Here is a 15,865-nt window from a genome sequence, read left to right as displayed (position 1 = left end):
AGGATTTTCTTGAGATGACGAAGATGGTCTTCGGGAGTTCGTTTGCTTGGAGATTTGGAAGAAGAATCACTGCTCGGAGGGTTGTCACTTGACTTGGGCGATGAAGAATCGGACTCTATTTTGTTGCCGCCTCCCCTGTAGTCGAAACAATTCATCTACAAAAAATACAGGGAGGTGAGTAAACCAAAAAAAAAATGCATGAAAGTAGAGATATTTACTGCCCAGTCAAAAATCTCTTTGAGCAGTAAAAACATTTTACTTCCCAGATAGAGACATTTTTTAGCATTGATAACAATTTTAAACAGTTCACAAGGAAAACATAAATTGTTTTGGGTGCTATGTGTTCAGGGACATTAGGCCTACAATTTTGTGCTATGTGTTTTTGAACTATGAGGTTTTGTGCTTGGCTAAATACGCACAAACCCGAGTGGTTGGGTGCGTAATCCGAGCGGCTAAAGCATGTTGCCAAGGTGCTAAGTGGCTTCTGAGGGGCGATGAGTGCCCGAGCAGTTGAGGGTTCTCGAGGAGTCATGGCACTCAGATGGTGTGTGATTCAATCAGCTAGAGTGCTTGGGTCAAGGCACCTGAGTAGTGCGTGACCAAGCGCACGAGCATGTTCCGAGGAGCAAAAGTCCGAGGAACCAAGACACCCAAAGAGACTCGATTAGATAGCAGGAGTCCGAGGAACAAAGGCACCCAAAGATATCCGATCGGCTAACAAGTTTATGAGGGGCCTAGGCAGCCAGAGTTATTCGATCCAAGGCATCCAAAACACATCCAAATGACTAGGGGTTTCGAGGAGCCAACTGTGAAAATCGAGGGGCTAACTTGGTGGTCCGAACGACTAGGTGGAACCCGAGCAGGCAAGGCCTCAAAAAGGGAATGGATAAACACAAATCCGATCGGCTAAAAAACATGGGGTATAATGTGGATCACAAACAAGATCAAAAAGGGGAATTTCAAGGGTTTGCAAAAGTTTCATGAAAACTCCAAGAGTTCATACAAACCCATGAACCTGAATGTATGTTTGAAGATGGGAAATTATTTTTTCTCTAAAATTTTATGAAATTGGAAGTGAAATTGGCTAACCCAAAGCCTAAACTACATCAAAACAGCTACAAAAACACTATCCTTCAAAGATTCATAACAAAAATTCCAAAGAAAGCATTCCAAAAGAGGGTTTCGGCCACCACATGTTCTAGCAAAGTGTGTGAAGAATTTGAAAGCTTCAAAAATGTTTCAAAGTGAAGTAAAAGAATAGAAAACTTACCCAAATTGATAGTAGAGCCTTTGATTTCTTGAGATATGCCTTTCATTCACTTGAAGAAAATGAAGTACTCTTGGGAGCTTTGAGGGAGAATCGACCAAGACAAAAAGAAGTTGTTTTTGTGATATTTTCTTTTGCTTGTAAAGGAGAGGCGTGTGTGGGTTATTTATAGGAAAAAAGGGAAACCCTCAATTACCATACAACTCCTAATATTTCCTCTCTCCCATTATCTCATTATCCCACTATTTGGGAAACTGGTAACTACCATTTTCATGGACTGAAAAGTTCAATCATGGGTCTATTTAAAAAAGGGGGGAGAATGCAGAGGGTCATTTTTTGGAATTTTGAGACATGAAAATTATTAAATTTTATGGTGGGTCATCACGTGGAGGTAATTGTTGTGATATTCGTTCAATCTCTGATTAGTTACTTAAATTTTGGGATTTAACTAGTCGAACTTTTATTATGCTCTTGGACAACCTGAATAACTACCAGTTAGAGAAAAATTTTATCATATGAGAAAATCATATAATAAACTTGGGGGGAAAATGTTATCCCCAAAATTTCAGTTCAATGGTGTGGCAATCAGAAGTGACATGTGGCAATGCATGGACATCAAGTGGCACAATAATGGTCAATGAACGTATTGGCCAAGGGAAGTGTAAGGGTTAGAAGATGACCTACATAGTCGTCAATTCACTGGTCAGAAGAACATTGGCCAAAAAGATGGTTTTATCTGGTCAGGAGGTGATTTTCCTGACCACAAAAGAATTTACCTAGGCAGGGAGTGATTCACCCGACCAGGTATGAATTTACCTGGTCAGGGAGTGTCTTACCCGGCCAGAAACATCAGAAGGGAGGCTTACCCGACCACCAACATCAGAAGGGAGGTTTACTCGACCAGCTACATCTGAAGGAAGATTTAGCCGACTGGGTATGTCAGAGTCTCAAGAGTTAGCTGCCCAGTGACTTTTTTACGAATCTTAGTAACAGCTACAACCCAAATTGTCGTTGCTACCGCACGAATCTCTCAGATATCTCGAAGTAGTAGCCACATTGTTGTAATCTGAATTTGTTTATTATTTTATTTAAAATTGGTTAAAACAACCAAGGACTCAATGAAAAGGAAAGATATTTCATGTATGATCCACGAACTTATAAATAAAGGGTTCATGGCATCATTGGAGGAGACATTACAAATTTTGATTGGGATAATTCTTGGGACATTTTTTTAGAGAACTTAGAGAGAAACATTGTATTTTTTGACTTATTCTTAAGAAACTCAGTTGACTCAGTTTCATCTGATCTTAAGTATAAGTTTATATATTACAACTCAAAGTGGATTAGGCTATTACCAATAAACTGGGGATGAACTACATAAAATCGGTCGTGTCGTTTTATCTTCTGTTCAAGGCTATTAGGATTATTGTTTTTTTTTTTTTTTTTGCGTCTACTTACAGTTGGCCAAAATCGTGGTCAACAAATACTTTTGATTCACAAATTAATTCTTGTTCTCCATATGCCCACCCACATCTTGAGATGTAGAGAACGCCTTGGAAGATCTTGATGCGAGTACTCTAGCGAGGAAAGAAGATTGAAATATATATGAAAAAATTCAAGGATTCTTGATAGGCTACAAGACATAAATCATTTCGTATTGTTTTTACATATACATATTATGTTGATTAACATATTACATATTAAAGGATCCACATATAAAGTTATTTATATGATTTTTTTTTAGTTATATACAATGCTACCATTACCACAATTTTCGCTGCGCACTAGGAACTGTTCCTAACACCCCAACCCCGAGCCTCATCACCTAAAACCCCCAAGCCCCATCACCCAACCCCAACCCCGAGCCCCATCACCCAACCCCGAGCCCTCTGTCCTCATAGCCCAAACCCAAACCCCATGAGCCCCATGACTCCCTGACCCAATCCAAGCACCTATAATAATATTATTAGCGATGGATTGTTTGTCTCTAATAATATTAATTATTCGCCACTAATAATTCTAAATAATAAAGTCCTGAAATTTTCCCAGGTATTTACTACTAAGCATTAGCGACGGACAATCCGCCTCAAATAATTATAGCTCTGTCACTTATAATATTTTTTAATTTAAACATTATTAGCGCAAAAATCTCCTAATCTGCCGCTAATAACCTTAACATTACAAGTGGATTCAACCCACCTCTTATTGTACCGTCCCTAATATTAATTTTTTTTTTGTAGTGATTATATATATTATTGAATAGAATCTCAATTTTATAGTGTTATTAAGATCACATTCTTCAACCTCAAGATTTTCACAGCCAAGCATGATTGCTTTATTTTATTTTTCTTGAGTTTTTTTGTTTTTTTTTTTTTGAAGAATAAAAGTGCTCATTTTTATTAGTATTATTTTTTTGTTTGATCTGAAGATTTGGCCAGATGTTACAAAAGCCACATGTTAAATGGAGCGTGGTTTAACATGTAATAACAAAGTTGACGGTGGCTATAGGTATTATTTTATTTTATTTTTAATTATTTTTTATTTTTTTGGGTGTACCTAATTAATAATTCCGATGGCTGTTAACATTAAGGATATATATAGGTCGTTATAAATATACTATTATATATAAATAAAGATTGAGGGGACCAAAATGGTAGCAATTGTTACTTATATATGATCTTCTCATTCTTTATAGGTTGACACTATACTTGATCTTCGTATAATTAGATTAGTATGCAATCTCATTCACCATTTTTTTAGCCATAATTATTAGTTTCTAGATCATATCACTACAAAAAAAAGGTTATATACCGAAAACATTATACCGACAACCTCTATCCTCGGTATAGACATTTTATATGCGCGGGACATTTTCACGGTTCTGAATAGGTTTAATTGCTATACCGAGAACATATACCGAGAACATGTTCTCGGTATAGGGTTTATAAATATACCCCACAGCCGCGAAGCCCCTTCTCCTTCCTCTCTGGTTTCTCTCGGTTTTCTCCGAACCGTTCGCCTCCCTCCGCCGAATATCGCCGTTTTCCTCCCAAAAAGCTCGGTTTTAAGCCCCAAAATTGCCAATGGTAAAGGAATTTCTTTGTATTTGTTGAAAGTATGGTTTATTTATTCATTTTATATATATTTATGAAATTGTATAATGATATTTTGTAATTTTTGTTTGAAGGTTGGGTATTCGGTTTTTGTTGGACTACAGAGATTGCTAGCAAGATATTGAAGGCATTGGTAAGTTTTTTTTAATTTTTCTGTATTTTTTTAATTTTTTTTCAATTTTTGAATAATTTATGTTTTTTTATATAAATAAAATAATATTAATTTTAATAAAAATCTGAAATTATTATATTAGATAGAATGTATTTATTTTTAGGTTTTCAAAATAAGTATTAGTACAAATGATATTAGGAATTAGAAAATTGTTATATGATTAATTAGTATTTTTTTAAAATAAATTCTATGTTGTTTTGGTGAATTTTATGTGTATTAAACATATTAGTAAACATATTAAATATTTGAGTGTTAATTTGAAAATTTTGGTGGTAATGTTAGTATGTTGTTGTTGTCAATTTTAATTTTTTTGGTTATGTTAGTAGTAAAAATTCAGATTTTATGAATATTGATGATTAATTTGTTGTTGTTAATTTTTAGTAGAATTTTAATATTTTGGTTAGAAAATTGAATAATTAATAAAATTTAGACTAATAATTATAAATTATATAGTCGTTTAAAATGTATTTGTATTGCTCTCTGCATGATCTGGGTCTGGATATCTTTTATGTGTTATTTGCAGGATTTTAAATTTTGGGATAGATGAAAATATAATCATTATGCTGCCGAATTTTTTATAGAATTGTAAAATTTAGAGATATTGTGAATATTAGTAGAAGTACTCAATAAAATTTCTAATTTAATAAATAGTGAATTGATAAGTAAAATAATATATTTTAAAATTAACATTAAAAAAATTAACATTAACATTATGCAACTAAATTTTAATAAAAATAAACATTAATTAAATAATTTAAGTAATAATTAAATCCTAAAGTAATTAAATAAATTTTAAACAAATCTTAGAAATTTTGTTTAAATTAATAAAACTATTCAATAAAGCATAAGTAAAATATGTAATTTAATAAATACTAAATTAATATGTAAAAAAATAATATTTTTTAGTTCTGATTAAATAAAATTAACAAATATATTATTAGAAAACCATTATTAAAATTAAAATTAAAATTAAAAAAATTAAATTTAATATTTGTTAGTTTTAATCATTATTAAAATTAAAATTAAAAAAATATGTTTTTAATAATATTTGTTAGTTGTTTTTAATTTTTTTGTATTTTTTTTAATTTTTTTTTCAATTTTTGAATAATTTATGTTTTTTTTATATAAATAATATATTTTAAAATTAACATTAAAAAAAATTAACATTAACATTATGCAACTAAGTTTTAATAAAAATAAACATTAATTAAATAATTTAAGTAATAATTAAATCCTAAAGTAATTAAATAAATTTTAAACAAATCTTAGAAATTTTGTTTAAATTAATAAAACTATTCAATAAAGCATAAGTAAAATATGTAATTTAATAAATACTAAATTAATATGTCAAATTTAAATAATTTTAATAATATTTACACTGAAATATATTATAGTTAGATATCATAAAACAACATAATTAACTTCAAAGAGCATAAGACATTAAAAAAACATATTTGATTTTATTTTCTTTTTTCTTTGGTAATAAGAAATTATTACCAAAGATATAATAGTGTTATTATCACCTAGTGATAATATTATATTTTTTTAGTGTTCATCACAAGAAGCCTTAGACCCGTTCAGAGAGGGTGAGTCATTGAAAACTCTTACATTTGCCTCTCTCTGAATTAGGACACACACAAATTGATTGTAAGTTTGATGATTAGTGTTTCGTGCAGTGCTACATTCATACAATGTCGATCGACAAGAGCTGGATTAATTTGACAGATCGATTATTCGATGAGTATGAGGCTGGTGTGATGGATTTTCTCCAGAGAGCTCGGCAGTGCGTTGACTCAAGGGGATTGGTGAAATATCCATGTAGGAGGTTTGTCAACGTTGAATTTCAGACGATTGATGTATTAGAAAATCATCTTTTTGTAAATGGTTTTCTACGGAAATATACCAATTGGCATTGGCATGGAGAGGATGAAATAATACCAATGAGAGCTCAGATAGACCAAAATGATGAAGATGAAATGATGGATGTTCTCAATGATCTTATGCAAAATGACAATGACGAACAAGCGGAGAATGAGCGCAGTCAAGAGATACCTACAACAGACTACAGGGGTGGGCAACATTATAACAATTTATTTGCTGAGATCGAGGCTCCATTATTCCCCGGGTGTCAAAATTACACATCATTGAATTTCCTAGTGAAGTTAATGCATTTCAAAGTGTTGGGGAAAATTCCCAACAAAATATTTGATGGAATGCTGGAGCTGTTACATGATGCATTTGCAGCCCCAAATAAGCTTCCAAAATCGCATTATGCAGCGAAAAGGTTGTTGCGGAAATTTGGATTGGGCTACGAGTCAATCCATGTCTGCAAGCATGATTGCGCACTGTTTTGGAAAGAACATGCTGGAAAAAGCAAATGTCCTGTTTGTGGGGAGGATCGATGGGTGGACAAGAACACCAAGGGAAAGAAAGTGCCTCATAAAGTGATGCGTTATTTTCCTTTAACCCCTAGGTTAATGCGAAAATATGCATCGAGGCACATTGCTCAACATATGAGATGGCATCACGAGCAACGTATAAAAGAAGATGGTGTATTGTGTCATCCTGCTGATGGGAAAGCTTGGAAGGACTTTGACCGAAATAATCCAACATTTGCAATGGAACCCAGGAATGTGCGGCTTGGATTGGCTGCAGATGGATTCAATCCCTTTGGTAATATGAATCTTTCTTATAGTATGTGGCCGGTAGTGTTGACGACATATAACTTGCCACCATGGTTGTGCATGAGAGAAACTAATTTCATGTTGAGTTTATTAATTCCGGGACCTCATTCGCCAGGAAAAGATTTTGATGTTTTCTTAAGACCATTGATTGATGAGTTAAAAGAATTATGGGTGACTGGTGTACATACTCGAGATGCAGTCGATGGCAGTTTCTTCACTCTTCGGGCAGCTTTGATGTGGACTATAAACGATTACCCAGCAAGGAGTAGCCTTTCTGGATGGACTGGCCAAGGTTATCATGCTTGCTCTACTTGCAATGTGGCAACACCATCTATTCGTTTACAAAAGAAGGTTGCTTTTTATGGTCATAGACATTTTTTACCAATCAAACATGCCATTAGAAGGGACAAGAAGACATATGGTGTCGTTGAAAAAAGATTACCACCAAAGCCATTAACCATGCAAGAAATGTTCACACAAATGAGTTTTATACCTGATTCTCTTCCTGGTAAGCATGTCAGTTATGGCGGCCAAAAAAGAAAGCGTACAAAAGAGCAAGTTGGTTGGCAGAAAAAAAGTATATTTTTTGAGCTCCCATATTGGGCCAACATAATGTTGCGACACAATCTAGATGTTATGCATGTTGAGAAAAATGTGTGCGACAGTTTAGTAGGCACAATAGTTGGGCTGGAGAATAAGACCAAAGACAGTTAGTGCCAGAGTAGACTTGGAGAAGATGAAGATAAGACCAGAGTTACAACTGAGGAAGTTGAATGGTCAGATACAAAAGCCTGCGGCCAAAATCACTTTAACTGTTGAAGATCGCCAAAATTTTTGTCGATTTCTTAAATCAGTGAAGTTTCCAGATGGTTTTGGATCTAACCTAAGGAAAAATGTGATTGATAATGACAATAAGATCACTGGTTTGAAATCGCATGATTGTCACATCATTATGCAACGCCTTTTGCCAGTTGGTGTGCATGCATTCCTAGAGAAATCGATGAGTACAACTATTATTGAGTTATGCACTTTCTTGAAGCTCATTTGTGCGAGAACTCTAAAAGTCTCAGATTTAGAAAAAGTCAAAACTTCAATTGTTGAGATTGTTTGCAAGTTAGAAAATATTTTCCCACCTGCTTTTTTCGATATCATGGTCCATCTACTAATACATTTACCGGAAGAAGCAATACTTGGAGGACCGGTTCACATGAGGTGGATGTATCCTTTTGAAAGGTATATGAAAAAATTGAAGAATTATGTCCGTAATAAAGCACGTCCAGAGGGGTCAATAGCAGAAGGATATGTGGTTGATGAGCCATTAACATTTTGCTCCATGTACTTGAAAGGTGTTGAGACAAAGTTCAATCGTCCAGACCGAAATGTAGATGTTGGTCCATCACTTAAAAAGATGTCGGTCTTTCGATCTCAGGGTCGTCCAATTGGTAAGAAATCAATGACAATTTTGGAAGATGAAGTGAAGAAAATAGCGGATTGGTATATTCTAAACAACTGCAATGAGATCTTGCCATATCTTCGGTAAGTAATTAAAGTAGTTCATCATTTCATTGCATGTTTATTATAACACTTATTAGTAGCTCTTAAATTAGTTGTTTTTGTTTGTTGCAGAGAGCATAGAGAAATTCTACAGACTAGAGGTGTTGAAAACCTAGACCAATTACATAGAGAGGAATTTCCTAATTGGTTTTATAATAAGATTTATCATCTTCGACAAACAGGATCCTTGGAAGTACATGAAGAATTAATCTCTTTAGCAAACGGTTCTTCAACTCGTGTTGCGTCGTACCCTGGTTGTGTTGTAAATGGAGTAAGATTTTTGTGTTATGACAGGGACAAGAATCGCAAAACTCAAAATAGTGGAGTCTCTGTAGCGGGAGTCTCAGAGGCCTTCAAAGATGATAAATTTATCTTAGCAACTCAGGCTAACCAAGTTTTCTACATTGAAGACCTTAAAAATAAATCGCATTGGAAAGTCGTCCAAGAAGTGCATCACAGAAATGTGTGGGACATCCCACTAGTTGAAGAAAAAGCGGAGGATGTAGAAGTAGATGTTATGCACGACACTAGTTCCTCTAATTTCCAATTATTCGTTGATCTTGGACTGTTGCCACAAATCATCTTTGAACGTACGGGGGCTCCATTACAATTTTTTGAGATAGATAATGTTGCAATTGAGGAGGAGAGGGAGGAGGAAATGGAAGAACAAGAGGAGGAGGAGGAAGAGGAAGTGGAGGAGGAGGAGGAGGTTGAATATGAAGATGATGAAGAGGAAGATGAACACATAGAAACCGATGATGATAGTGAAGATTATTATAGTGATAATTAAGTGATAATTTTATAATATGTTGAAGTAATTATTTTTGACAATAAATAATTTTATATAGTCATTTTTAACCGATAAATGTAATTTTAATATCGATTAATTTGACAGATATGCCTGATGCTATTGCTCAATCTCACGAGGGTGATGGTGGAGGATGCGATCCTCCACGTGGACCGTCAGATATCCCAGCTGATTGTGAACGAGGTAATACTTTACACATTGATATACTCCTTAAAATTTAACAATTAATCCATATTAATTTTTAAATATTGAATTTGCATACAATAGCGCCTCCAAATAAACGTGGACGCCATAAAGGATTGAACACGCGGGAAAAGAGGGAACAGTTGGGGCGTCCTCTCCCTCTCGAGTGGGATGTGCGGGGGAGAACATATAAAGAGATCGGAGAGTACAGCTCAAATATCTCAAGAGAGCTCGGATTACTTGTTCGACAGTACACAGATCCGGACTGTCCTCAATGGTCAAAAGTACCAAATGCCTCGAAAGAAAGAATACTTGCACATTTGGAAGTAAGTAGTTTATGTATTTTTATGTTAATTCTCATTTTATGTTATTTATCATATTTACTAATAAATGTTTGTAAATTAGGATGATTTGTTTGATATTGGGCGTACTAGATATGGAGAAGGGCATATGCCTGGGATCTTGAGAGGCATTGATACTTCGTGTGCTAAAAAGTATTCTGACTGGAAGTACGATATTAAAGAGCATTTAACGATTAATGGGCCACAAAATCGTTATGGTGGTTGCACGGATACGCAGTGGCAAAAAGCCATTGAATTTTTCCGACGCCCAGAAATTACGGTATTAATTTCTTGCTAAACTTAACTATCTTAATTAAATATATTACTAACGATAACTTTTTGCAGAAACGTTCTGTGGTCAACAAGGAAAATAGGAAGAAACTGAAAGAGCTTAGCTATGGAGGTTCTCAGTCAATCCCAGCCCTGCGCTATAAAAAAGTTAGTTAATTAATTATATTTTAGTTTATTTTTCTTATTTACGTTTAATTATTAATTTTATAAAAATATATGTACGTGACAGCGCAATTTAGAGACTGGGCAACTTGAGTCCATCCCGGATAGCTGGATGGATACTCACCATAAATCAGGCACAGGGTGGGTGACAGAGACAGCCAAAAATACTTGGGTACGTTAAGTTTTTTTAAACATTTTTCAAAATTTTAATTATTTCAAAATTTTAATTACATTATACATTGTATCATAGGAGGAATTGCGTGCATACCGCGACACACAGCAGACACAGGCAACTGATACTGAGAGTTCCACACCAGTTTCGAGTGCGCCTGAAGATGAAGACATATCTTTGGTACAAACTGTCTTCGGAAAATGACGGGGCCACCAGAAAGGATATGGACGTATCCTTAACATAAGGGACCGAACTCCATTTGATTTTCGTCCTTCACAAACTAGAGATGAAGAGTTGTCTGAGATGAGAGAGCGTCTTCGACAGTTAGAGGAGCATGTCCGGACTCATTGTATCTCCCCGGGATCTCAATGTGCCCCACCACCACCCGATGATCCCGATGTTGGAGCACCGACTCAGTAGGACTTATGTATGAATTTTATTACAATTGACTATTACATTATCATGTTTAATACAACTCTTTATTTTGATTCAGCGAACATACTCTTATGTTTTTATTTATATGTTTAATATAAGTGTTTTAATTTTATTCTATTTTTTTATATTTAATTCAAATTAAATAAATAAATAAGGGAATAAATATTACAAATATAAAAAAAATTCGGGAAAAGTCTATACCGAGGACATTGTCCTCGGTATATACCAGTAAGATGTCGGTATATACCAGTACGATGACAAATTGGGGTTGGTTGTACCGAGGACATTTGTCACTTTCTACCGAGGACATTGTCCTCGGTAAAACCTATACCAGGAACATTTTTAATGCCGTCGGTAGAAGTTTTGTTTTACCAACGCGGCTGTACCGATAACTTTCTACCGACGACATTGTCTCAGTAGAGGGTATACCGAGGACATTTGGGCTTATACCGAGGACATTTTTTCTCGGTATAGGCCTTGTTTTTTATAGTGTATTTCCTGTTATATATATAACGCTAAAAAAATAAATTAAAACACGAAAATCCTACAAACATATCCAGGCATAAAGACAACTTTTTTTTTATTGTTTTGAGAAAAGCAGTATTCATTATCAAGCAAAATAATCAATTGTTACGGACGAACATAATAAACGAGGACAATAATTGATCTAAAAACACTCACTTAAAGAACTAGTAATAGAAGTAACAAGTACATGAGCTACCTCATTCGCAACATGCGAAATAGAACTACAAGAACCTCTACCTACAAATTCAATAAAAAAAAATATTAAACACAACCGGAGTCAAAAATCTACTCACCCGACCCCTAGCAACCCAAGCAACAACCACCGTTGAATCACATTCAGCAACATGAATAGGATAGCCCAACTGAGAGGCAGCTAGTAAACCATAACATAAAGCCAATAACTCAACCAAACTTACTGAAAACACTCCTATCAATTGGCACTGCCCACGATGCCCAAATAACACCATTCGCATCACGAATCGCACTCCTATATTAACACAACAAGTATTTTTTTTTAATATTATTAAGTTAGTGTTTTTTTAAGGAGATATTAAGAAAGTATTAAACTTACGCCACAAGTAATAAAAGCATGAAAATAAACCTAACCCTATCCATATATAAGATCACGCCATTAATTAACAACTTTTATTCAATGCCTAATTAAAAGTAATTAATTAACCATTTCTTGTCAAAAACAAAATGTAATTATTAACCGTTTAATTAGTGCTCCAAAAAAAACTAACAAAATAAGTGATAAAAAGCAGACGGAAACATGTCTCCAAAAATGGGTACAAAATATTGTACCAAAATGCCAATAATGCTTTGGATTTAGTTTGTAAATGTAAACGATATAAGAGCATATAGTTTTAGGCTACAGCGAAGGTTTTAAAACACAACAATGTTTTATATATATATATATATAAAAACATGTATTGTTCGATCGCTACTTAAAAAAATTATTAACCTCGCTTTTTAGGCTGAAAATAAGGATGTTCGCGGTGCCATTTGAGACAATTTTAATGAATCGCATCGCATATGATCTCAAATTATAACACATGTGGCATCAAGTGGTTTATTACTAAACAATAAAAAAAATGAACAACATTCATGACAATTAAACATAAATAATTCAACACTACTTGAATAATACAACTAAAGATTTAAATTTTAATAATGCAACTAACGTTCAAACAACATAAGCAAGATTAAAACTCAAATTAAAATTTTAAAATGATAAAACTGAATTATATATAAATTGATTGATATATTTATATAGATAATTTGAACCACAATTACAAAATTTCAAATAGTATACCAAATCATATTGTTTGGAAAATATATATATTTATATATATATATATAACCTACTTTGCATCACAAAGGGTTTAAAACCGCATAGCTAGTGCGGTATCGACAGTTTATGTGGATTGGTGTTTTTTTTTTAACACCTCTAGCTGAATAGATATATCCCATCCACGTTTCTCTGTAAATATTAATTAGTGTACAACCTTTAAATTGATTAGGGTTTGATTGAAGAAGCTTAAAGGTGGTATGTGGTTTTGGGAATATTCATGGGTGATGATGAGAGAATATATATATATTTTTATATACTATATATATATTTCGTGTAGAGCTACACAAATTTAAGTCATAGGTGTAAACTGTGGACATCAAATCCACTCAAAAACAAAACTGTGGACAGGATACCAAAGGATTATTTATGGGTGGGAGGATCCAATGGAGGACATTTTTGGAGTGGAATATCCAAAACCCAAACATCACATGAAATAGTCATATTGTATACAAGTTGTGCAATAATTAAGTGGGTTTGCATTTAAAATAATGTTAACCTAGAGAAATTTTGAATGAAATGGATTACTTGTGGTTTTAAATTTTTAGAAAAAAGTTGAAATTTATTGTTATTTTATGAAAAAAGAATATTTTTTAAAAATTGTTAAATTTGGTTTAATATAAAGAAATAAATTTGATGAGGGGCTTAGAAAACTTTCTACTAATATATCTAGCTTTGTTACTTGTCTCTATAAAATGAAACCGTCTGTAAGAAATGTAAAAATTTATACTTTTTGAATATTATATTAGAGGGTATATATGGAAAAAAAATTATTTACTTTTGTGGTATAAATAAAAGTTTCAAGAGATAAAATTGCAGATTCTAGATTTGTTCAACTTTTATGTCGTTTTTTTCAGTAAGTTTATTAGTTTTTGTTTCTTTCTAAATTTGAACATTATTAAGATTAGATCTAGAATAAATACGTTTCTTAAAATATTTATTTATCTTGAAGATTCCATGTTGAATGAATACGTTTCTTAAAATAATGATAATACCATAGTCTAACTCAGTCTACTTTTTTCATTAGTTTTCAATAATGAGCTGTTCGAGTATAAAGCGTGGTCGGCAAAAATAAATAATTAAATAAATGTTTTTATCTTTAATTTAACATAATAATTGAACGGTGGTAGAATAAGAGTACATGCTTAACTTGTTTATGGTGGACATAAACTGCATAATTATTAAATGATGTTTTCTCTTTTAAAACCAAAATTAAAATTGTCTAAAACATCACAACTACAATTCATCAAAAAGTCCATGTTATAAAATAAAATACGATTTGACCAAATTAGTGACAGTACTAGTATTTTTTGTTATTGCCTAATAATTTGATTGTGTCTTTATACAAGTCACATTAGGATATAATCGTTGGATTTTTAAATCTAACATAAATATTATATATAAAAACTAAAAGTTAATGCATCCATACAACAAGAATATTATCTAGCTAGGCGTTACTACGAAATGAGAGAAAATATTCGTTAATAATTAATGATTTTATAATTGCAAACTAGTCAACTTGTTAATATATAATTATTTATGCCATTACATAGATACATGTAATTCGTTCATATATACATAAGAATTTTTATTAATTTTATCCACTTCCTATAAAATTATATATAATAAATAAGTGGAATATGTTATGAATCAATGTAATTGGAACTACATAATTGTTATATAATTTTTTTTTTTCTTTTTTGAAGGAATATGAAATTGTTCCTTTAGTAGGGATATTTATAAACAATTTGGTTGTTTACTTGTATTTGTGTAACATTTGGTTAGTTCCCTTCACGACAAACACGATTCCAAAATACAACATCACTCCATGAGACTAGGGAGGGACATAAAAAAATGAATAAGCTATTCTTTGTTCAACAAGTATATTTAACAATTAAAGCTCGATAAGAGAAATATATATATATATATATTCCTATGTTTCAATTAATGTGGCAATACCATTTCAAAAATAAATAAAAAATTAATTAATTAATTTGACAATAGATATTTCTTCAAGACCAACTATGCATGTATTATATAATGCTCCACATATTCAAATAAAAACCTAAAAGTACAATAAATACATTAATTAGTGAAATTTCTTTCATCCAAATCGATTCATTATTCATTAAAAGTACATATTTGACCAATTTATAAATAACGTTAATATAATTACATAATACTATATGAATTAGAGAAACATAGAAAGTCGAGGGTAAAACTGAACAAAATAGATAGGAAACGGTCTCAATATCACTTTCCAACACTCAAATATGATAACCCAACTCTTGTAATTAATTAATGAAGACTAAAGAGGAGAGCAAGAAGCCTCGGCCTCAATTGCAGTAGTGAAGAAACTCTTGATATTCTTAGCAAAACAACATGTCAATGAAAAACCATCCACCACTCTAATAATTGGCCTGTATGACACCATGTAAAGAATCAAGTGCAGTGTCGATGTTCATGTGTTTAAGGACTCATCAAGAGAGGTATGCCAACAAGTACACATGTATGGTCATCATGGCATCCTTTGCATTGTGGCAGAGGTGGGAGTTGTGATTGCTTCCATTCTTTGTAAAAATGTGTGCTAGGCTTGGCTTGGCTGGTAGGTGGTCTGACTTGAAAAATCATCTTTTTTACTTTGTTTCTTTCTCCCCAAATACTTGATGAGGTCAGGATCAACACTACAAGAAAAACGTCATTTAGCAACGATAGTATTGGCGGCGACCAAAAATCGTTGTTAATAATGCCAATATCAGCGGCGACAAAATATATTCGCCGTTGATATCACAATAATTATTTTTTTG

The 15,865-nt window shown here is 32.8% G+C and overlaps 1 protein-coding gene across 1 annotated transcript; it reads left to right on the top strand.

Moving 5' to 3' along the window:
- Nucleotides 1-9,869: 9,869 nt before the first annotated feature.
- Nucleotides 9,870-11,204, top strand: LOC133804718 (uncharacterized). The gene is made up of 5 exons (XM_062242858.1): nucleotides 9,870-10,107; nucleotides 10,187-10,402; nucleotides 10,468-10,560; nucleotides 10,643-10,747; nucleotides 10,826-11,204. The coding sequence occupies exons 2-5, from the start codon at nucleotides 10,232-10,234 to the stop codon at nucleotides 10,949-10,951; spliced, it is 495 nt and encodes a 164-aa protein (XP_062098842.1). The 5' UTR covers nucleotides 9,870-10,107; nucleotides 10,187-10,231; the 3' UTR covers nucleotides 10,952-11,204.
- The last annotated feature ends 4,661 nt before the right edge of the window (nucleotides 11,205-15,865 follow it).

The sequence above is a fragment of the Humulus lupulus genome, chromosome X, assembly GCF_963169125.1.
Source record: "Humulus lupulus chromosome X, drHumLupu1.1, whole genome shotgun sequence".
Classification (NCBI taxonomy): Eukaryota; Viridiplantae; Streptophyta; class Magnoliopsida; order Rosales; family Cannabaceae; genus Humulus; species Humulus lupulus.
The sequence above is the reverse complement of the archived record's forward strand: the minus strand, read 5'-3'. Positions and strand labels throughout refer to the sequence as shown.

What these genes read in the sequence shown, in the direction of transcription:
- LOC133804718 (XM_062242858.1), top strand. Translation starts at nt 10,232, where the DNA reads ATGCCTGGGATCTTGAGAGGCATTGATACTTCGTGTGCTAAAAAGTAT. An exon ending in CAGCCCTGCGCTATAAAAAA is followed by an intron (nt 10,561 to 10,642) that starts GTTAGTTAATTA and finishes TGTACGTGACAG; the next exon opens with CGCAATTTAGAGACTGGGCA. An exon ending in AGACAGCCAAAAATACTTGG is followed by an intron (nt 10,748 to 10,825) that starts GTACGTTAAGTT and finishes ATTGTATCATAG; the next exon opens with GAGGAATTGCGTGCATACCG.